The sequence below is a fragment of the Anastrepha ludens genome, chromosome 3, assembly GCF_028408465.1.
Source record: "Anastrepha ludens isolate Willacy chromosome 3, idAnaLude1.1, whole genome shotgun sequence".
Classification (NCBI taxonomy): domain Eukaryota; kingdom Metazoa; phylum Arthropoda; class Insecta; order Diptera; family Tephritidae; genus Anastrepha; species Anastrepha ludens.
The window spans coordinates 88,673,293-88,698,607 of record NC_071499.1 but is presented as its reverse complement, the minus strand read 5'-3'; the positions used below and the strand labels follow the sequence as shown (position 1 = coordinate 88,698,607).

General features: G+C 34.2%; 1 protein-coding gene across 1 annotated transcript in view; it reads left to right on the top strand.

Annotated features, from left to right (window-relative positions):
- The first annotated feature begins 1,458 nt into the window (after positions 1–1,458).
- The window catches only part of LOC128857595 (disintegrin and metalloproteinase domain-containing protein unc-71), a 287,365-nt gene continuing 263,508 nt past the window's right edge, over positions 1,459–25,315 (top strand). Inside the window, exons 1-2 of the mRNA XM_054093346.1 lie at positions 1,459–1,512; positions 1,900–1,973. Coding sequence (XP_053949321.1) covers positions 1,459–1,512; positions 1,900–1,973 — 128 coding nt within the window. The remainder of the gene's footprint in view (positions 1,513–1,899; positions 1,974–25,315) is intronic.

The window sequence follows — 25,315 nt, the reverse complement described above, 5'->3', positions numbered from 1 at the left end:
TAGGAAAGAATAGGGACAAAGATAGAGATAGTTAGTCCTGTGAGAATTTTCCAGATTCTTTGGCAAATCTGTAAATATCCTCCAGTTTTAGAGAACGAATATTACTCATTCCCATGACATCGGAACCCAATACTCGTAGCCGTGCTCTAGCAAAGGCAGGACACTCACAGAGAAAGTGCTCAGTACTATCCGCCTCCTCCAAGCATGGCAGGCATACCGGGTTCTCGATGATTCCAATGGTGGTCATATTCTGGCCCATTGGTTGTGTCCTGTAATGATGCCGACCACCAACCGAATGTCTTTCCTTCTAAGTTTTAGTAGAAAGTTTGACAGTGTTCTGTTCGGACTTGCCACAAAACACTTTATGTAGATTGCCTACATAATCGCTGATCCAATTCTTGATTCCTGCGGAACTGATTCCGATTATTGGCTCTGGCCCCTGTGGGGGCACCGCTGATCCACGGTTGGCCAATTCGTCGGCAATTTCGTTTCCTTGAACACCGGAGTGTCCCGGAACCCATATAAGTACAAACCTGTTTTGTCTTGCGACAGAATTAAGCTTCTTCTTAAATTCTTTAACAATCCTTGAGGTTTGCTTCGCGTTCTCCAGGGCCTTCAATGCAGCCTGACTGTCACTAAAGACTTCAATCTGTTTCCCGCTCCATCTCCTCTCGATTATCTATTCGGCTACTTTCAGGATGGCAAAAACTTCTATTTGGAAAACAGTTGCCATTTCCCCTATAGCATAGTTATACTTATTACTATCGTTTAAGTGAAAATTGGTTTGTTTATAGGCTTACGTATACTAAGAAGCACACTCAAAAAATTAAAAATAAAATTTGTTTAAGATAAATATGCCTTTTAAGAAAAAATTTGAGAGAAATGTTTCTTTTTTTTGTTGTATTTGAATATAACTTAAAAATCTAGGAACATTTTAGCAATTATTGAGAATAGTCACAATAAAAATAATAGTCTCTGTGACTATTCTCAGACAATAGAATGAGAAAAGAGCATAAGCACACCAACAATCGAAATTTTGAGTCGAAAAATTTAAATTTACAGATTTATCATTTTTTAATATTTACTGTAGAAATTTTCAATTTTAAAAGAGTCTTGCTGAACTCCGGTAAAACTGCTCGCTAGAACTGCTAGAGTCTGTTAAAAATTACTTTACTAAATGCCGCACAAGTCAGTTATAATTTCAACACGCTTCGCTCAGACCCAGATCAGCCTACCTACAACTCATCAAACGAAAAGAACTTTGCTGATTAGCCATGCGAAATCGCAATCAGACAACGTTGGCGTTAAATGGACTAAAATCTTGCACAATACAGACTACATAGACGGCGGCGTTTATCGGGATTACCGGCGCAGTTAATTCGAATTAAAATTGTAGTGTGACAGACGGGTGTTACGCGGATTAGTGATTTATTTATTGGATAGTTTTGTCAGTAAAAGATGGAACGCAGGCAACAAATACAGGTATTAGCTGCCTTGATACGAATACGAAGAGTAATTATTGACTTAAAAACCTTAAATTGCAATTCCTCAAAGTGCTTTGAAATATCAAAACAATCAATGCTATTTCGAACGTGTTAGTACAAGCTAGCGTTGCATGCAAGCTTTGTTGTTCTTCACTTTAAAAGTTTCATTATTTTTCATTCACAATAGATGTTAACCGCCATTTTTCGGCAATGTTGCCATCGAAAATTCGCTCAGTGCACTTAAATTATGAGAATTATGTAAGATTATTTTTATTATTATCCTATAAGATTAAGATAATTCCGAATTAAGTCTTTAACGCTACCAACTTCCTAGCTTAAGTCAACACAAATGCTGTATATTTGTTTAGAAAACAACTATTTTTATTAAATACTCACATTCTCTCTCTCTTTTCAGAAACATTTTCATCGCACCTCACTCTTAATTAAGGCCTTTAATCATAAGTTTCGCTTAGACTTGGAATTAAATTCGTAAGTATTCACATGTCATACTTAACTGCTCTTTATACTTTTCTACATACGCAAATGCAGCAGTCAAAATGTTTAGGTATTTTGTGTGATTTTCATATGCCATTCAATACATTAAATTTTATGACACTCACTAATTTCCAACGAATATTTGTGGACGTCATTACCAGAACTAATCTGATACTAAATTATATTTTACACAAACGGCTAGTCTTTTAGTTTTTTACTGTCCTTTTACTTCTTTTTACGTTCGTAATGAGTTGACATTTCATAGATTAATACACACACACATACACACAAGCACTTTTACAGTCGCTTTTTTCCATAAACCTTTTAAACAGATTATCAGCTGAGTGTAATTTACTCATCATGCCATTGAATCGCAATCGCTGAAGGACGTTTGGTGCTGACATTTCCAATTTGTCGCTGTCGTGTTCAACATTAACCGAACGTCGTTGAAGGAAAAATACATTTTGAAAGAGGAATAATAGTAAAAATTAGCTAATAGGGAAGGAAGTGTATTTTAGCGTTGGCGGGAGATAGTTTTTGACAATATAAAGATAATGATTTTTATAATTTGACTGGTAATAACTTTTCAAGAACAAGGAACCTAAGAGCTTTCAGTGGCTTTGGATAGCAAAAAGCGTTTATGAGTAGATTTTTCTTAAATAATAGAAATGAATTATGGTATGCTAGTTCTGAGATGGGATATGCATTAACTTGTGCCCATCAAGTAGCATCAAAATGAGGCCTAGGTAGGCCGCTCTATAGCCTCAGGGAGGGTGGCAACCAACGCAACCTAAACTAACTTGACCTATTAACTGTGCTAGTCCGTCTTCTCAGGCGTTCTTGGTTGCCATCATATACTGACAGAAGCTAAGCAATTTTTTTAGCATCCATTTTTTCATCTTAATAGTTTATATTCACTCTTTAAGCCAATTGAAAAATATACCTACATAAAAACAGCAGCCATAATTGATTTAAAAATTTCGACAACGACCATAAAAAACAAATTTTTACCGACGATTGGAAGAAGAAGTTTTGTTTATTTGTATTTTCCGGGCAAAAACAAAACCAAATCAATATGAGGGTTGCTATTTATATTTCTAGCGGCATCCGACGATTTCATTGGGAAGTTTGGATTCGGTATTTAATAATCGCAACGCCGAAATAAATAGTAAACTAGATCACATAGTTTATCTTGTTGACGCAAAAAATATATCTTGATGTGGAATGTTTTGTATAAAAAATGATTGGTTCAAAAGCTGTAGTACCACCAAGAAACGACAGCAAATTTAATAAATGTAAGAATTTTGCAAAAATTTTTTGCAAATAAAACGATATTAATTTATAGATACAATCGACTACATTGAAGACATTTATACACTACGCCCATGAGCTCTTAGGTTCCCCAAAGCTTTCTAAACTGCCACCACACAATCTTATGTTGAAAAACCTGTCATGCTTCGAAGAAATGCAAGCCTACATAATACGTGTAATCCCACAAGATTAATAATGACAGCATTAGGATGTAATTGAATACCCACCAGCAACCATTGTTCATAGTTGCAATATAAACTGACTTGTCTATGCCTTATAAGCGGTTACTATTTCGAGCGAAAGTTTCATTCGCCCTCACCAGAACTCTATACAAGTCACATGGACACACAGTGGTGCGTGTTGGCTTGAAACACATTTGACTTTCAAGGGGGCAATAAATCAAACGAACATCAATAACTTTTGCTAAACAAAAATTTAGTACATGTATAGGGAACCCTGATGTGATTTTAATAGCTAATAAAGTTATGCAGTTAACGTTGTGATATTAATTTAAAAAACTATCTTCATTTTAAAAAATGTATGTAAGGTACTCTAACGTTTTTTTGTATTTTGAAAAGGTTTTACGACTGAATATTTTTGGTTTAAGCATTGAAAGCATTGAGCAACAAGTTTCAAACAGTTTATTGTCAAAGGCATAGCAACTTTCGAGCGCCGATTACCTACTATTAACCGGAAAAGTCGTCAAATATACTTCTTTTTGAAGACATTTCTGACTAATTTGGTTACATCACACGATACCCAAAACTTAACCGTTTATGAGATATTCGATTTTAAGGATTATTTAACAAAACTATTTCTTTATGCTTGTACTTTCTCTTCTTTTTAATGCTAGCTCAGGTGCCCGATTTGTTTTTAGTTTAAAAGTACGTCAATTAATAGAAATCATATACATATAAATATTTAACCAAGTTTCAACAGTTTAAAATTGCTGCTTGATAAAATTTTGAATTAACGATCTTTCAATTTCATTTATTAAAAAAAAATTATAGAAACTGTTTTGCAAATTATCCTAAAAACTGGTATGTCTTTGTAGCTTTTCAACCCCTTATTGCGTGTTTGGCCGAGCTTTTCCTCTTTTTTGTGGTGTGATTTTTAAAAGATTTTGTATTAATTTGAACGAAATTCGTATACTTCGTTGTAATTACTCTAGCTTTTACTTGATCTTGTAAAGTGGAAGTTTATAATTGTTTTCTTTTTCCTTTTAACTTAAAAAATCAACTTGAGCTTTTACCGACTGCAATAATTCAGTTCATTTCCAGTTCAGTGACATATTTTGTTATGAATAAGATTTTTTGCAAAAGATTTTAATTGATTGATTTCTCTGTGTATCATTGTATTCACCTTGACCTTCTACTAATGCTATATCTTCAAAACTTCAAACAGGAAATGTTTCTTCACAATAATTCTCTACATAATTATATGTATGTTAGGGCGGGTCGATTTAAAAATCGCTCATTGCTCTGTGAAAATCATATCCCAGAGATCAAAATAAGAAACTTTGCCGAAGGAACCATACCTCTAAAACGAATTCTGATGTCCCCCAATATGGGTCGAACGAAAAATCCCACTGGAACTCCCCTGGGGGGTTCCCCATACAATCATTTCAAAATATCACCATTTTTGGCCTTTACATGAGAAAAGAAACTAAAAAGTTCGACCCAAATTGGGGGTCACCAGAATTCGTTTCAGAGGTATGGTTCCTTCGGAAAAGTTTCTTATTTTGATCTCTAGAATATGATTTTCACAGAGCAATGGGCGACTTTTTTGCCTCCCCACAAAAGACACTAAAAGTTCGACCCAAATTAGGGGACATCAGAATTCGTTTTAGAGGTATGGTTCCTTCGGCAAAGTTTCTTAGTTTGATCCCTAGAATATGATTTTCACAAAGCAATGGGCGATTGTTTTGCCTCCCTACAAATCGGCCCGGCCTAATGTATGTATTATTATTATACCCATAAAAATTATCCGGATTATTTCTCCGAAATTTGATCGGAATACTGAGCTGAATAACCCAAGAAAACAGTCAAAATATTCCAAACCCACACGTCGCGATTTTCGAATGACTTCGACTTTTCAGATGAAAGGGAACCTGTCAGTTCAAACTAACTTCCCAAACTGACATTATCTATGAATTGCACTCAAATTATGCAAGTTTCCTTTTCGAAAATCGTTGCGAGAAAGTTTGGTATGCTCTCAAGCTATTTTCCGGCACTTTCTTTGCCATATCTGACCGCAACTCAAGGTTTACTTTCCTATACTCGTAATCAAATTTAATTCAACGCAACCGGGATTGTATAAATATATATGTACATACATTCATACATAAACACACTTAGGTATATCCACAATTTGTCATCCAAAGCAAGCACCAAACACCAAACACTAAAAATTATCATAAAATAGCTGAGAAGTAGCTTAAGTAAGCAAGCTGGCAAAATTGCAGGGGATTGACCCACTGATTGTTGATGATAATTCGCATACTTATTTGTATACTTCTTCAACTAGGAATATGTATGTGTGCGTTTATAAATCCTCAGGCACACTTAACTATTTACACATACTAGTGGGGTGTACAAATAAATTCAAGTATAGTGTTGCTGATTACTGGCATTTATTGTTGTTATTGCGCTTGAGTGGCGAGTAAGGAACTTACGTGCATGTGGTGCAGCTCACAGCACATAAATTCATTCGCGAAGGGTAAACACTACTAAATTTTTATTAAGTGATAACCACAAACTGGGCTTCGTGTGAGTGTGGGCCGTTGAACAGCCAGTTGATTAGCAGGATTCGTAAGGCAACTACACAAAAAGGTCACTTTTTATTATGCTTTGCAGATCTGTTAGCGTATTTTCATCTACGCAGTACGAAACCGATACCATTTCTTTGGCACCTTTCCATGGTTGCCTAATATAATTTCACTTCTAGACAGTTTTTGCTGACCGTATTTTCTTTCGACCCATGATGTTGAAGTTAGATTTTTATTTTTGGCAAGTAATAAGAATAAACAAACACTAAAATCGAATGAAATAGAATTTAAGCATAATAGAGAACGAACTGGTAACCAGAGCTCAGCGAGGGTTATACTAACAAAAAGAAGAAAAATGAAACCGCCATTGAAAGGTAAGAAACGAAGGGGTAGCGCAGAGAAAGCAATTTGAAAAAATACTTTCTTGCCAATTTATCCTTTTTTTTTTGCTTTTCTCCATTTTAAGGCAACTTCGAATTGTCTTGACTCAGCGGGTGGTGTCGGCCAGCGGCGAAGTCTGTATATTCAAATATTGGTAGGTTGTGTAGCCATGCCAAATGCAAAATCGAAAAACCGAATGCCCAGCATGAAAGCCATTTATTTATGAGCCTAAAAAATCCATTCCTTTCGGTGGCGCAGGAATATTTTCTTGCATATGTACGTACAGTGTTTGCTGAAAATGTTTTAAGGATACAAATAAGTTTCCGCCGTTTGACAAAGGATGACCCAATTAGAGGGTTACGTTAAATTGATCGGATGTAAAATATATTATTATTGTTGTAATTCACCTCGTCAGTGCGGCACTTTAACCCGAACCAAGTCTCCTACCGTCAATGTACCGATCCCCTCCTGGTACAAACGTTAAGTAAATCATCGTGACTCGGTAAGCTTAGCGCTCTACGTCAGTTACTCACAAATAGCAGTATTTGCTGTTGGATCCAATATCACAATAATTGTAGCCAAATAATTACCCGAGCTATGTCATCCGCAAAGCCAATAATATGTACATATGTGGGGAATAGGAGGCGAAACCCTTTATCGTGCATAATATTTCACAGCATGGGGCCTAGCACTGAGCCCTGCGGCACACCTGCTGTAACCTCAAACTTCTTTATGACTTCTGCTGTATCATATTCTAAGCCTCGATTGCCTCTGACAATATTGTGCTTAAATGTAGGGCAGCAAATTTTCCAAGTGCAGTAAGAAGGGGCTCCCGAATTTGACTAACTACTGACTTTTTGAAAAAAGTCAAAACAACTTAAGTCATATGGGCTTAATGTTCCTTGGCCAACAAGCATCCCATTGCTATATACAAATGTTAAATACGCAAATTCTTTCCGAGTAACTTTTTGAATTGATATTTTGAAAATAAATATTACTTTCGATCCCTGGTTTTGGGAAATAGAAAAAATCATCTGGGGTTAGATTTTTTAAATACGACACTGGTCGAGGACGCTTTTAAAATGTAATGGGCACCGTGAATACATTTCACATCATACCAATAAGTCAGTTTTATTAAATCTAAATAATAACCTGTAAAGCATTAACCAAACTTTTTTACTCAGAAAAAAATTACTAAAGTTTGTTTTGTTGACTCGCAAAAGTAGAGCGAGATTTGTAAAACATTTATTTCGTAATTCACAGTTTTTCCTTTTCGCTCAATTCATTTGTACTTATAGAAACTAATCTAATGCGATATGGAAGAAAGTTAGCAAAAGGGTTCGAAATACATTATCGACATTTTCTACTGGTACTAAAAAAAGTACTTAAAACAGAGATACCAGCAGCAATCGAAATTGTATAAGCACTGCTCCCAAAGGAAACAGCGCTTCGCTAGTGAAAAGACTTCAGACCGATAAATGTCACCTACTCTCATCATAATATCTTAGGCAGACTACTAGAAGATACCCATATATATGTATATAATTGGCGCGTACACTTCTGTTAGGTGTTTGGCCGAGCTCCTCCTCCTATTTGTGGTGTGCGTCTTGATGTTGTTCCACAAATGGAGGGACCTACAGTTTCAAGCCGACTCCGAACGACAGATATTTTTATGAGGAGCTTTTTCATGGCAGAAATACACTCGGAGGTTTGCCATTGCCTGCCGAGGGGCGACCGCTATTAGAAAAATGTTTTTATTAATTTTGCTTTCACCGGGATTCGAACCAACGACCTCTCTGTGAATTCCGAATGGTAATCACACACCAACCCATTCGGCTACGGCGGCCGCCTTAGAAGATACCCATACTTGACGAAAATTAGTATCAGAATGCTTACTCTCCAGAAAATCGTATCCACGGTTTGCCTACAAGACATTTATTGTGCGCATATATCTCCATATAGCAAGAGCCTTCAATGAGGTATATCAGTAGGCTGTGCTACCTCAAATCGGGATTGACCTCTCTAATTTGTGAAGGAATTACATATAACAATGACATACAACTCGTGGTACCCTCTGGGAGAAGATTTCCCCCAAACCTCAGCTCAGTTTGAAAGTATCTACAATTTCGGGATCAGGGTGCATTTTCACAGGACACTCTCCTTCTTGTGAATACTTGTTCGATGGAAAATTAACTTAAAGTCAATCTTGCAAAGACCGAAATCATACTATTCAGACATCCTCTCCAGATGGAGTAAGATCGTATTATTTTCCGAAGTGAAATATATTGGCATAGTTCTATAAACATTACTCGACTGACAACTGTTGAGTCCAGTTTAGTATTAGTTTAAAATACTTTAATGTTTTTCAACTCATGTTATTCGATATAATTTTCTGTGAACATAAGTAGGTTTTGTTTGAAATAATTGTGTATATATAGGGAATAGTTTGTAATAAAATTGTGAGAAAAAATTGTAATTTCGAAACTGAACCAGCAGACTTTCATATTTGAATTGAAAAATAGGACTTTTGCCGCAACATTCCCGCAATATATTAAGGATTCTCCAAGCAACATTCCCGCAACATATTTAGGATTCTCCAAGCAACATTCCCGCATCATTTTTGGTCCTTCGAGCCGGATATTTTCATCGCTTCAATCAACTTGATCCTATCGCAACATTAAACATTTTTTTTTTGATTCTCCCCGCATCAAAAATCGTCGGACATATCTGAATTCCTGCGTCTCGTGTCTGATATTGAAGTAGATCTGATTGAATCTATCTTCGAATAATACAAACCCACAATGAGCTATAGAATCTAATTCGTTCCTTAAATTTGTATTTAGGTTCCTCCATTAGTTGCAAGAATCAAGACGCCGTCCACAAATTGGAAGAGAAGTGACCAAACACCCAATAAAGAGTGTAAACGCTAAGTACATATACCTAAAAAGATTACTCAACTGGACATGAAACATAAAAAATCGTGCAAGAAAGTTACTCTGTTCTACAAAGCAGTCGAAAAGCTGGCGTCTGATTTTTAAAATATCTGAACTCCTGTGCCACTTATCGGATTTAAATATGTCTGATGAAATTAAGTTCAACAACCTAACTGTTTTTCGAATATTTTATCTCAGAATAATACATACCAACAATCAGCAATAGAGCCCAGTTCGTTTCTTAAATGTGCTATTAAGACTTGAATCGGAACAAAATCTCGAAATTGTTGTGGGTTTGGAATTATGTAAATCCAACCGCGTCGAGTGGGCAACATTTACTTCAAGACATTGCAGTTAGTTTATGGTCCATAAAAGCTAGTTTCATATACTTCTTAAAAGCAGCCGCAATTTTTCGAGAGTTTTCTTAATTATTTTGTTTAAAATTTGATATTTTTTTTTATTTTGCATTGCAAGTATTGGATTTTATGAAATTTGCTTAACTAACTCATTTAGTTTTTAAACTTAATCTCAGTCCCAGCCACTGTGCCAAGCATAGCTGAAAGAATGGTGCACAACAAAGCATAAATAAACCGCGCCCATGCTGAGCCGAAGCTACGCAGAATGAAGATAAACATTTTATGGGATTAAAGTGTGAGAATATCTCGGCGCTAAAGGCTTGCTTTCGCATAGGCTAAGCATTTGAAATTATTGTCGGAAGCGTCGGTCGAAGCTAAATTAAGCTGTTTTTGCATTGTTTTTTTTTTTTTTTTTTTTATTAGATATCAAGGTTTTTGCTTATTCACCATGATGTGCTTATCGCTCCAGGTGTGCACAGCGGTGACTGGACAAGAAATAAAAAATAAAAGTAAGTTAAAGATGAAACTTAAAAAGCCAGGCAAAATAAATGGAGGTAATAGTTAGGAGCAAGAAAAAAATTTTACACGTGTGCCAGCACTCGTTTACCCGAAATGGTATTAGTAAAAAACGAAAGAGATAAAGCAGGCAAAAGCAAAAAACAACAAAACAACGACACTAGGTACGACCTGAAGGCAGCTGTCTGTCGCTATTGGCTATAAGCTGAGTCTCTGCTACATCCTGCCGCAAAAAAAAAAGAAAAGTTGTGAGCTGTAGACAATTATTCGACTGCGCTGAATGAGAGTCGAGCGCTGACCGCAAAAACCAAAGTGTCGAAAGTGGCACTTAGTGTTTATTGTTTTTCTTCTTGTTCTGTTTTTTTTTTTTTTTGTTTTTTTTTTTGTATTTTTTTTTTCCTCAACTTCCCTTTTTCTACCTTTTACCGTAAAACTTGTTTATTCTGGTATTGTTGTTTTTCATGCTACCTTATTATTTTTATTGCACACACTTTTGCCAAAACGATATTATGCGGGGGAAGGTGTGGCCGTGAGCTACGGGAGAAGCAGTCCAAAGTTTGGGGAAAACAAACATTTTAGGGCCCTGTGAGGCTACATAAACGGGCATGTAAATTAAAAATAGCAATCAAAAGAGCAATAACAATAGACATAGCAAAAGTAATTGGCGAAAACTGTATTGAAATAACTGCCGAATTACTAGAAAAACAATAATTGGCAAACAGTTGCGCGAAGAACTTCCAACAGCAGAGTCCGTAAGTCAAATAAACCTACAAACGTGCATTAGTTGCATAAACATGTGCTGCTTTATTCAGAAAAATATACAGTAAAAGAAATACTTTATTTTTAGTTTTTGTTGAAAGAGCCTGACAGCAGTGGGCGATTCTACTATGTCAAGTGATCTAAGAGTTTTGGATACGGTATTAAATTTTTATGAAAATAATTTATTTGTATGCTTGTGTATAATAAGAAAGAAACTGGAAAAATTAAAAAATATACCTATAATTTTCAGATTTATTTAATGTTGAAAATTTTGGTGTGAAGTTGTGTAAAGTGGTTCTTCTTACCATTTTTGTATATAATTTTTTCTTTTGTTATTTGTGAAAAACGCCCTACCTCTAATTGTTTTCTTATTTGTTTCATTATTCGCTGCGCTTAGTAATCCATGAAAGTCTCATAGCGGCACACCCATAACATTTTCCGTTGCATTCGAATGCAAACCAGTGAAAATTCAGTGCAGAATGTTGCTTTAGTGAAGCGCCGGTATACGTACCTTTGGATTCCAAATATTAATAAGCAGGTACTCAAAGCCAAATATTTTAATATTCACAACCTTCTCAAAAGCCTTCCACACCACACTACAATGCCATGGTTGAGAATAGAGTATTTGTTTTTTTTTTTTTGTTAAGGAGGTTGACATCAAAATGTCAGAAACATCTCAAAGGTGCCGTCACACCAATGGTATGTGGGGCATGCTCCCACTAATGCTATAACAATCCTCCACCTCGGCTAGTTCTACCCTGGGACCACAAAAGTATAACTTCTCGGTAGAGCCGCGTTTATGTCCGAAGACACAACAGGTACCCGCGTCCAGGTTCCTCTCTTGTAGGCGTATGAAAGTTATACACCGTCGATAGTCTCAATTACTCCCACTATGTTTATAGGTGGTCCAAAGTAAAGGAGGCATCGGAAAGCTTGCAGTAGTGTTGTCTTAATTCACTACCGTCTTGTCTTCTGTATGATACTGTATTGAGTGTTTCACTCAAACGTCTGTGCTTGTTGTCGGTTCGTCATTTAATCCGTTGTAGGTAAATAACGCAGAAACTGTTTCATAAAGCTTGATTTCAAAGTTAGCCCTTTCCTTATTCTGAGAATTTTGAGCGCTTAAGATATTTGTTTAATCCGTTTTCTCCGGGCTAACTCCAAGTCCTCGAGCAAGGGGTCAATTTGTTACAACACCTTTGCAGAAGATCAGACAATGTTTGAAGTGGTTTTGCCATGATTTTTATTACAGTATCATCGGCGTATGCAATTATCTTTTCTCCAATATCTTCGAGTCGGAGACAGTTGACTGCAGGAATCCGCAGTAGTGGTGAGATTGCTCTGCCGTCCGATAAGCATTTGCGCAATAAACGAGACTAGCGCACAGTTTACATGCCTCTTCATGAGTGATGTTGTTGTTGCTTTATGGGATATGTTATTGAATGAACCTTCGATGTCTAATGTTCTGAAAACATTTGGCTAAATGAAAAAAAAAAATTTATGAAGCATTCGGATTCGTTTTCATAGCAAAACGAAGCTGTTCCTCTTCTTGGTTTTTTCTCAATCCAAAGTAAAATCAAATCTTTCCTATAAATCAGCCGCACTACTTCTGATACCAAAAAATGTAAGGGTCAATCGGAATAACGAGCGCTAATAATTTTAATTTCGATACCGAGCAAACGAAAAAAGAAATGAAAGATTTAAGAAAATGTCAAGGTTTTCATTACTTATATATCTCAAAATTCTTAAGCGCTTTTAAAAACGTGAATTCCTTATTATTAGTCACTTTTTTGGGAAGTTCGCGAAACAACAACTTGCCTCTACTTCATTAAAATGTACAAACGTAAGAGCTTTCTTTATTTTTGAGTTCATGTTTTAATAGTATATCTTAGCCTAAACTTAACTAACGGCCTATATGTAACCAATAGTAAATATGTATTACGCTATGTTATTATCAAATTCATATAATTCGACAGAATTTTAAAAACACCCAACTTAATATTTAAATGTACAACTACGTAAGAAAGATTATAAAATTCGAATTAATTAAATTAAATTAATAAATAATCACTAAAAAATTACTAACTACAACGCCATTTGGCGTAATATCCCTTTTTTAACTGAAAGTTTAAAGTTAAGTTTTTGAGTAAGTAATTGTACAAATTTGAAGTTATAAGAAAAACACCAAGGGAAACTTTGAAAACTTGTTAGAAAAAACTGGATTAGGAAAAATTGAGCCAGATTTTCGTTACGTTAGGAAATTTTTAATTCGCCATCTCTCTGAGTTTTGTGAAAACATTTATTTTATGAAGTCGATTCTGGCTTACAAATACAAAGTGTTTTTTACTAAAAATCGTTACAATTTTTATTTTTAGAAATTTATCAAAACCTTTTCTAAACTAAATGTTTTTAGTTAGCACTGCAAGACTATGGAACTTAATTCCTGAATCTGTAAAAATTTAACTGATTAGAAGCAAATTCAGAAGGAACATACCCAAAGGCCTTTTGACTACAAAGAAAACCGTGGAAAACTATTATACAGCCCTTTTTTCTTCATTTTATCTGTACCTAATATATACCTTCTCCTAGCTAAACTAGATACGTTTCTTTAAAAATACTGAATTCTCATTAAGAAGTATTAAAATTAAATATAAAGGGTGATCAAAATGGAGGTACTTTTTCCAGTAGGATTTTTTGACAGATCATGCGTGACTACTGTCAAACTGAATACATAATTGGATATACCGAGTCATCGTTTCGGTGAGCAATTTATCTCTCGTCTCGGACTATTGGACTGACAACAAAAATTGAGTGATATCAAACCTTTAGACTTTTATTTCTGGACGTATGTAAAGTCTAAGTGCTTTTCTGGATAAACCAGCTTCGATTGAGACACCGACCGAAGTCTTCCAACGAGTCGTTCAAAATTTATGTTTACGGATGGCCGAATACGGCGCCGTTGTGATTAATATAATATTTGAATAGGATAATATTAAAAAAACAAATAAATGCCATGCATGAATCTACACAAAAATAATAAAATAATTAATTACAAATTCAATAATTTCTGCGCATACTAAAACAAAGCTTTGTACTTTGAACACTTTGAACTTTATTTATTCAAGGAAAACCTGGAAATTTACAAATTGTTTTAAATTAATTTAAAAAAAGTTTGTTAATTCAAATTTTCCCGAAACTCAAAATTCCAAATTATTAGAAACTTGCTTTTTCAGCTAAAATCAAATGTCGAAGGCTGTTATGATTTACACTAAAAAACTATAAGGAAATTGCTATACATTTTTTATTGTACCTATACTAAAAGCGAAGTTTTAAAGTTAAAGGAGGATGCTGTAGCCAAATGAGTTCGTGCGTGACTACCATTCGAAGAACGTTGGCTCAAATCTCGGTAAAATGCACAAAAGGAAGAAAAAGTTGTTTCTACTAGCGGTCGCGCCTCGCAGATAATGGTAAACCGCCGAGTGTATTTCTGCCATGAAAAGCTACACATATATTAAAAAAATATGCAATTTGGAGTCCGTTTAAAAACTGTAGATTCCTTTATTTATCAATACGCCTGCCACATAAAGGAGAAGGAGCTCGGCCGAACACCTAAAAAGGGTATACGTGCCAATTATATATATACCCTATGATCAAAAAGTACTGGGAAAGTTTAATTGAAACGATCCGCGCGCGTGGGAACCGGTCCATATTTTTTTTTTTATGTTGGTAGGACTGTAAGACACGCATCTGTCACTTTTCAGCGCTATTGAATCATAAGTGTCGGCCTGGCCGACCGGAAATGTGATCAAACAATTCTTGGAGTTTGCATGATGATAACGCGCCATCGCACCGAGCCCAAATTGTACTGGATTATTTGACCAAACACCAAGTAAATACCATCGTGCAAGCAACTTATTCACCTGATATGACCCCGTGCGACTTTTTTTTGTTTCCCAAGTTGAAGTTACCACTTCATGAAAGAAGATTTGAGTGGATAGAGGAGATCAAAGAGAATGCCTACCAAAATGCCCATCATCTACCAGGGGTGCATGGAGGGCTGGGTTAAACCTTGGCACATGTGTGTTGCCTCAAACGAAGGTGATAAAATAAACTTTCCAGAAATTTAACTCTCTTTAGTTTTATTTAAACATTCCCGGTACTTTCTGGTTATAGGGTATATATAATACAAGTATCATATATAGATAAAATATTTAAATTTAAAATAACAAAAACATAAGTGAAGAAAGTTCTCACTTAGTTAAGGGAATTAAAATACTTAATATTTTTGTATATTTTGACATTTTCTAATTAAACATTTTTTTACTATTTTGCAATTTTCATTTTTACTTTCTTATATTCCTTTCAAAAATAAAACTTTGTATCTTCAGAGACTAATTAAATTTTAAATAAAAATCGTAGGAAAAAATTAACTTTAACTGAAAAACCTCCCAATACAAAACATATGCATTCATCAAAGCATTAGTGAAATTGCCAGTAATTTTGGTATTTTATTATTCAAAGCAAGGTTGCAGGCAATGGCAAACCTCCGAGAGTATTTCTGCCATGAAAAAGCTCCTCATAAAATTATCTGCCTTTCGGAGACGCCACCATAAAGAGGAGGAGGAGCTCGGTCAAACACCCAAAAGGGGTGTATGCGCCAATTATATATGTATAAAGTTGAAAAGTTATTTATTTAGGAAATCTGAATTTACATAGTTTCGTTTCTTGAAATGCTTCTTCATTTATAAAAAAATCAGTACACAAATTTATAGTTAGCATTTTGTACAAGGGATAATTGTAAAAAACTTTATTCTTAATTTTTGCTTAAAAATATAAAAAATTGTTTGAAAATATTTTATAAGTTTTGCAGTTCATTACTAAAATAAATAGTTTTCAAGTGAAAAAAAGTATCCAAAAATGTTCGATTATCAATTATTTAAAAAAAAAAATTTTGGGAGAAGAAATTTACTTGAATTTTATATTTAGATACGACTATTTCTCTACCTAACATCCAAAAACAACATTATGCAAAATGTCCACATACTATAAAGTATGCGTGACCTGATTGTACTCTACATGGCTTTACTTAAACTTAATTTCCTGGTTCAAAAATATTTCCATTTGAGAAACGTGTTAGCCATTCTAAGAACTTCATTAAATTAAATTTTAAATATTTAGTTTAGTTTCGAAAAAATTGAAAATTTTGAAATTTGAAAAAAAAAACAGTTAGTTAATTAGTTGTAGTAAAAAACTGTGGACGCCATTCACTTTACCGGCTTCTTCTAGATAAGATTAACCTTTTTTTCTACACAAGATGAATTTTGTTTCCACCTAAGCCTCTCCAAAAACATACTTTTAAATCGTACATTTTGGAGTAGCTGATTAAGTTTTTGCAAATTTCTCATATTTCTTTCCATTTTGTTTGGTTTTTATCATCCTATTTTCATATTTTGCTCCCGAAGTGAGGATCACAAATATTTTTGCGAAATGTATGCGGGAAAAAAGGCATCTGACATACATATATACATATTTATTATAGAAGTACATACATTTTTTCTTTCCTCAATTTGCATATTTTTTGCGCACAAGATGCATTAAAATAATTAGGAAAGAATTTATTTGAACAGACAGTTTTTATGTGCGTGGTGTGTTTTTGCTTTTTTGTTGTTTTTTTTTTTTGCTTTTTGTACCCTGATGCGCCGATTATTCGGTATTTGTATTTGTGCTATCTGCCTTACTCGTACATTTTTTTGTTATTCGAAAATTTGCAGATATTTTATATATTTATATTTATTTCGTGTTATTATATAAACTGTTTTGGTCAAGTTTTGCTTTCAATTGTTTTTATTGTTAATTCTATTTCATAACGATACATAAAAACAAAACAACAATAAAAAAGGGAAGGAGGAAAAAATTCTAGCACACAAATAAAATGCTTCTTTTCATTAATATTTATTTTAGTTGTACATTTTCATTTATTCAGCCTCTTTATTTTTGTGGTTATTGCTTTTCTTATTATGCGCACCACTTCGACTAACAGCCCAACGCAATCGTAGCTACCTTCGCCGCAATTGTTAAACGCCAGCATATTTCAAGCCCCTCAACTGCCAACCGCCCCTATGTTGTTTTCATCCCCACCAGCTTCACCGACTAACCTCAAAGTTATTTTAACCTTTCCACTTCACATAAATGCTTATGAAAATATTTTCATTGCTTCGCTTTCGAAAAGCATTCATTAATTCGACACACTGTGCAAATATGTATATAACAACAATTCTCGCTTGCGTAATAATATAACTGGTATGTTATTTTTTCATGGCTGAAATTAAAATATAATTTACTCAATAAATTAATTTATCAAAGCAACCAAGCGTTTTATACTGCGTATTTATTTTTGAAGAATGAATGCGAATTTATTTAGAATTAAGTGCTAGAATGACAATTAAAGAGGATTAAAGTAGTATGCATTTATTAATTACTTCTGGCTTAGCGATTTACTTCATTTAATTACTCATCAATTTTTTTTTGCTTTTTGAGTAATTTGCTTTAAAATATGCTCTTGAAAACCTACTTCACCTACTTTAAGCGCTTAAAATTCACCACCAATTTCTGGATATATGTTCTAGAAGAGCTTTTAAAATCCTTGTAAACCTTAAAGTATGCCTGCACTAACCGTAGTCATAGTCCAATGTTAAAACACATTCTCACTAAAAATAAATTATAATTTAAAATTATGTCCATTGTGAAAACTAGTTTCTAGCTAAAATGAGAGAGTAATAAGCTTTTCATGTGAAAATTTAACCTTTATTTTGCTTTAAAGAAAGAAGCAAGTTAAAACCTTATTTTAATATTTTTTTATGTATTTATTAGTCAACAAACAGGATGCTTACAGACTATAATACAGATAGATACAAAGACCTTATGACAAGAGTATTATAAGTAACTTCTTAAGGGTAAACTTAAGATAAGAAAAATCAAGGTCTGAGGAAGAAGAATAAGCATTAAATTGAGCTAGCGTCCCTCTAAACATTGCATTCATTTCAAAAATTGTTTTAGCAGTACCCACAAAAAACAATTCATTACAACGGAAAATGCATGAGGGAGCATTAAAATAAATTTTATTGAGCAGATACAGGCAATCTAATGAGCGCGCACAAATATCGAAGGGAAAACACATCGACAACAGAACACGCTTAGACTCTGAAGACGTGAGTGATGCAACAGAATGGCACAACGAATTACATTAAGTTCAATACAAAACGCACAAAGCTCCCTGAACAGGTTATAATCTATTTATATACAGGGTTTGATTGAAAAGTAATGAGCCTTATTTTTTTAAGCAGTTTTATTAAACCTTTTGGCTTATACTAATACTCTTCAAAATAGGACCCTTGAACGTCAATATACCGCTGGTAGCGGCCCTTCGACTGCAGCAAACATTTTCTAAACTCATCCGCCGGAATCGCGTTCAATTCGGCTGTCACAGTTTTTTGGATCGCCTCGATGGAGTCGAAACGCCTCCCTTTCAGCTTTCTTTTCGAGAACAAGAAGAAGTCCGGAGGGGACAGGTCTGGGCTGTAGGGAGGGTGAAGAACCTCCGGAATCCCCATCTTGGCCAATGCAGTCGTGCAGACCTTCCAGATCGCTGTTCGTCTTCGACGTCCTCCCGGCCTTCCTTGAACGACTTGTGCCACCGTTTTACCTGGGCACTGGACAGAGATTGGTCCCAGTAAGCCTCCTTGAGTAGCCCAATGGTTTCGGTACTCGTTTTGCTTAGCTTTACGCAAAATTTGATAGAGTCACGTTGCTCCAACGATCGCTGCATTTTCGCCACTGATGCTTTCCATTTCAATTCAACCGGGCTATTCGGGTCATGTTCTTCGATTTCGATGTAACTGAAATATGTTGCTCTCTGGTCAAAATAATGAGACACTTATTTTTTTTTTCGCCCGAAAAAATTTTTTTTCAAGCTTAATCGGCAATTTTGTTTTTCGGCTCAAAATCGATTTTTTTTAATAATATAAGAAAATTTTGTTTTTAAATGCTCATAACTTAGTCAAAAATGAACCGATTTTAATAATTCTCGGTTCAAAATCATTGTAATTACTTACACGAGCGATTTCATGTAGAAATAGTTGCAAAAAAGTAGTTGCAGATTTTTTTATTTTGCAAAAAACAAAAAGTGCGAAACAGGTTTTTTACTCAAAAATTCATTACTCAAAACCAACTCATTTTAGCTTCTGGGTATTCAGCTTAATTGAAGTTTGAGGTGTCCTCTTGATTTGGAAAAAGTTATAAAAAAAAAAAAATACGCTTTTTGAAATATTGAATTTCGAAAAAATTTCAATTTTTTTTCTTTTTTGCTAAATAAAAAATTTTCAACTACTTTTTTGCAATTGTTTCTACATAAAGTCGCTCGTGTAAGTAATTACGATCATTTTGAACCCAGAATTATTAAAATCGGTTCATTTTTGACTAAGTTATGGGCATTTAAAAAAATTTTTTTCTTATATAATTAAAAAAAATCGAGTTTGAGCCGAAAAGCAAAATTGCCGATAACTCTTGAAAAAAAAAGTTTCGGGCGAACAAAAAAATACGTGTTTAATTATTTTGACCAGAGAGCAACATATTTCAGTTACATCGAAATCGAAGAACATGACCCGAATAGCCCGGTTGAATTGAAATGGAAAGTATCCACTTCAAAATCCTAACACACTTTTAAAACAGCTTTCACGCACGGAACGATGTTGACTGCACCGCTGCTGCCAGCGAACTGGGACCGATTTCTAGTGGAAGGGGAAGGTCCAACGATCATTTTCCCTCACCAGCCGGTTCGGTTGATCGCTTGGCAGACGCTCCGCGCGGGAAGGCTCATTCCTTTTCAATCAAACCCTATTTAAGTGGACGGCATGAAACGGTACCCAAACAGATACCGCGTATTCTAACCTGCACCGAACTAAGGCCGAGGTTAACAGTTTGAGAGTATAGAGATCAGAAAACGAAGAACTATTTCGGTGGATAAAGGTTAACATTCTGAACGATTTAGAAAGAATATAGTTTATGTGGATGGTGAAGTTGAGCTTAGCGTCAAAATAAACACCCAAGTCTTTTAATTCACTAATTCTCTTTTGCGACGAGTTTGAGATGTAGTAAAGTTAAAACTCCGTTTTTGTGAATAAATGGATTTTAAATTGACTATCGCAGAGTTAAAAGTGTGTTTATTATAAAACATAATTTTAATCGTTGAATCTTTTTCTAAGTTTTCCGTAGTCATAGGCCGGTGAGTTTAATATCTAGTAATAGTACATGAAATTATTTACAATTAGTTTGTTCATAATTTAATTTTAATAATTTTTTATGAAACTATATTCTACATGAAAGGACATATACATCCAAATTTCAACTTCAAACAAATTTAAAAAATTACATCAAGGCTTCTAATTTTTTAATTGGAATCTTTAGATAGATTTCGTGTAAAAAGGTTAGTATTTATTGCATTTTAGTGTAATAAAATGTAGATATATAAATGTAAAATCAAATTGCTTTTTGAGCATTTTTATTCTAGCAATCGAAACATGTACAAAAAGCTCTTTCGTCGCCAGAATAAGCTTTAAAAACAAACGCGCACTTAGCAAATCATATTGTTATCATTACGGATTTTTTTAAAAGACATAAGGCACATTGCACATGTAGTAGCAGTAGAGCAAAAGCAACAAGCGCAAAGTATTTCATTTATTAAAAATAAACAACGATTTACAATTTAGAGACGAAATAAGTAGAAAAACAACAAATTAGCTTCCCCCTGATGTCTTTTAAGCTCATCATATATGTATATAATAATATTATCGCTTCTAATAACAACTCTCGATTTTGTTCGCACAATTTCGAACAGCCCGGGCGTATGAGCAACAAGTACCCGTACACCTATTCGATGTCCATAACTCAAAAGTTTTCAAGCGCGAGTAGATATATTGAGTTGTTTGGATTAATTTGAGCAATATTTGTTTCGATTATTTCATTTTGTCAGAATATTTTTTTTAAGTTTTAAAAATTATTTATACACAGTGCCATAAAGAAATGCTAACTAATAATGTTGACAACTTTTTTTTATCTTCTCAAATTGTTCAAAAGCCCTAAAATTTCAAAAAAACAATTTTGCGGTTGAGTAACGAGCAACGAAATTCGATATCAAGAGCCCTAACTTAAATTAACTTAATTTTTTTATTTTGAAAGACCAAGAGAAAAAGAAAACAAATTGAAAACAAGCAAAGCATTTAGATATCCTAACTTCCCATTTAAAGCACTTAAATTGATTGAAGATTAAAACACATTTTATTTTTCGATGTTTACATTTATTTATATGAGATCGACTTGCCACATGATAGCAAATTGTTGCCATTGTTCGCCTCAACTATTAATTAAAAAAATTAGACGAAAATTTTGGGACGGGTGTTTGTTATAATTAATTAAATTTAAAAAATTAATTAATAAAAATTAAATTTTTTTGGTAAACAAATTTTTTTAATTCATATTTTATCCTAAAAATAAGAAAACAAAAATATAAAGGCGAATGGGGAGTTGTGAGACGGGTTTTGTTTTTGGACCCGTATTACTAAAAATCTTAATATTCTGCATATGTGAACGATGGAATCTTTAGTCAGTGAATACTGGAAGCTATTCGTATGGCCTATTTAACAAAACTACAATTTTTCTTAAAATTAAAATTGTATATAATAATATAAAATATAATACAAAATACAAAAATGTGGGGAGTTGTGAGACACCATGGTTTTTTTTATTTTAGTTGTTAGTTCTTTATTAAGATGAAAAATAAAAAAGAAAAGACAGTTGTTATAAAAAAGTGTATAAAAAATGCAATGCCATCAATCTGATGATTTGCAGTGAGAACATGTATAATAACCAGTACGTAAATTGGCACACTTTAGGTGCACAGCTCGATCGCATACATTGCAATGAATGGAGTTGTTTCTGCTTAACTTTTTCGACATTGCCCCTTTGCAGATGATGCAAAAATGATATATATACAAACAATGCATGAATATTGCGAGGTACTTATGAAAGATGCGTTAAAACGTCGAAAAAAACGGTGTCTCACAACTCCCCACATTTGTTGTCTTACAACTCCCCAAATTGTTTTTTTTATAAATGGCCGCGTAGTCATAAACACATCGAACGTTCCTGCCCAAGTGAATATGTAAATTCAAAGCTAATAGGACAATTAATAATTTGTATATATTAACATTTGCAATTTGCTTCAACAACTGATCGAATGTATCGCAAAACAAATGATGAAAAAAACTTACCGAGAAATTCCAAAACACAGTAACTGGAGAGACGCATCGAATGCATGTAAATATGACCAATGCTAGCTGAAAAGTGAGATCGCATCGAGAACACTTGTTGACACTTAAAATCGGATGTAAACAAGTGAATAATGCTGAGAGGTAACAATGTCTCACAACTCCCTGTGTCTCACAACTCCCCATTTTCCACTATAAAAATTAAAAAAAAAAATCGAAGATGTTTTATTTTAAAAAATTCTATACCAAAATTTTCAAGATCAAATAGTAGATCTAAAAATTATTATGTTTCTTCCTTCAAAATTTGTTCAGTTTACTTCGGATATACTCACACCTATGAATAAACCAATTTTTAGAAGAAAACAAAAATACCAGTCTAACGGTTAGACGCGATAGAAGTGAAACCTTCCGTAAAACAAACTGAGAGAGAATGAGACGAAAGCAGCATTAGGAGCGGGATAATTATACATAGGTTCATTATTTGCTATAAAGTTCATATTTTATTTTCTTCATTTTATTATTACTCATCCTAAATGTTTTCAATTTCAACAAATGATACGAGTGTGATTGTCAACATATCTTTGAAATACCGCGTCAATTCTTGTTTTTGATCTCATTCTCTCTCAGTTTGTTTTACGGAAGGTTTCACTTCTATCGCGTCTAACCGTAAGACTGGTATTTTTTTTTTTCTGTCGAAATTCACGACACTTTTCTGCATTATTTTTCGGCATAATTGCGGGGAATATATAAAAATGAAAATATTTACGAATATAAAAATACGGACGCAATACAGCACACGCGGTTGCTATTATGAGCGTCGTAACGCGTATAATACACAGACGTACTAACATACACGCAAACATTCGTAGGGCGCTTGGTTTGAATTTTTTATACATATGTATGTATGCTATACTATGGCCTAGCCTATGTACGTACATACATATTTGTGTTCTGAACTTCCAGCAAAACAATGCTTATTAATATACACATATGCATCTACATACAACCGGACACACAGGCCACTCACTTTATTGCTGTAAATGCGTATGTCGTCCAAAGCTAAAATTCTATGCCTAGCGACTACAAGAACAAAATGCATTAATAGGCGCAGGCGTAGCGGCCATCATCCTAGTTGCCATAGCGCTGAACAGTCGCGGCGGCGCCGAACAGTTTCAACTATTGTACTGTGCAACAAAAACTCATCATCAAAAAATTGATTTATAAATTCGAGCTCATAGTTCTAAGAGCAAGTACTTTCATTCATAAAACGAGCCGCCCATATGCTAATTTTCTCGACAATTCGAAAATAGTCAATATTGGAATATTTCGCGTAGAATTATTTGCCAATATTCAATTTTTGTCAAGTCGAGTGCCCGCGGCTCCGTAAATATGTTTGCACCCATATATGTACGTAAATATATGTTTCTAAATGCTCGACAACCGCAGCTGCCTGTTCAAGATTACTGTACATTAGGCCGGGTCGATTTGTGGGAAGGCAAAAAATCGCCCATTGCTCTGTGAAAATCGTATTCTAGGGATCAGAATAAGAAATTTTGCCGAAGGAACCATACCTCTAAAACGATTTCTGATGTCCCCCAATATGGGTCGAACTTTTTAGTTTCTTTTCTATAACTCACTTAAATTAATTTTTTCATTTACATATGTTCTGACTAAATAAATTTCTTAAGAGAAAAAATAGATATTATTATAAATAAATAATAAATTTTATTATAAATAAATAAAAATAAAGAAAAAACATAGCCATTTAGCTGATTTTTCATGTAAAGGCCAAAAATGGTGATATTTTGAAATTGGGGGACATCAGAATTCGTTTTAGAGGTATGGTTCCTTCGGCAAAGTTTCTTATTTTGATCCCTAGAATACGATTTTCATAGAGCAATGAGCGATTTTTAAATCGACCCGCCCTACTGTACATGCAATGCTGTGCCTATGAATGTGCGCTGTGCCTATGAATGCGCGCTGGATTTCTTGAGAAATTTTACCGTATGTTTTGCTGTGGCGAGGCACATATGTACATACACACAACATATATACATATATCCGCATATATACATACATATATAAATTCACAAATTTAAATTTGCTTATGCCATCCTACTGTGTGCCTGGTAATGAAGCATTTTCTATACATACATATACATATGTACGTATATCTTTTTTCTTCTCCTTTTTGGCGTTGCTTTTTCGTTTCACTTTTTCTCAAATCACTCCCAACGATTCTAAAGAAGTTTTCACTTCAAAAATGTCGAAAATACTTGAATTACTTGGCATGGAATCGCTCAAATCCATTAGTGACTAAAATTAATGGACGCGGGTACTTCGTATTTTCTGTAGTTTTAGCAATAACGCCTGTCAAACAGTAAATAAAATTAACTTCATTCTTAAATTTCTAGCACCAAAATTACGCTTACTTGGGTGTATTCACCCCAGAGAAAATTCGCAAATACACTTTCAATATTTCCCTTGCTAAAGGCGAATTTATTGGCCGCTAGAAAGTTACATCGTTAACTCCGATTTCTAAATCTAGTTCCAAGAATGATGAAAGAAACTATATACAAATTTTGCATTTCATGGTTTATAACTAGTCATCAAGCAGGCGTGATTGGGGTAGATTTTTAAATCCTTCGATGCTGGTTTGCATAACATATTGTTGTTGAAAAGGTGCTTGAGAAATTAAGTTTCCATTTAAGGTTCATGTTTTTAGCCTCTTTAACCGAGCCTTATATGTATGGCGAAATTTGTAGTATCAAATCAAGCCCTGGTTCGTTATTATTTGTGCTTTCTATCAATAACAATCGAGTGTATCTTAGTTATTTTCTATGCAGATAGTTTAATAATTTTCTGCAAAATTACCTGCATTTCGGACATTTCGTTATGGCAAAGTGGTTTAAAAAATCTATTCGAATGCAGTAACAGAAACACATAGATGCTGAATAGCAGTAAATGTTTCTACATGACCATTGTTAAAATC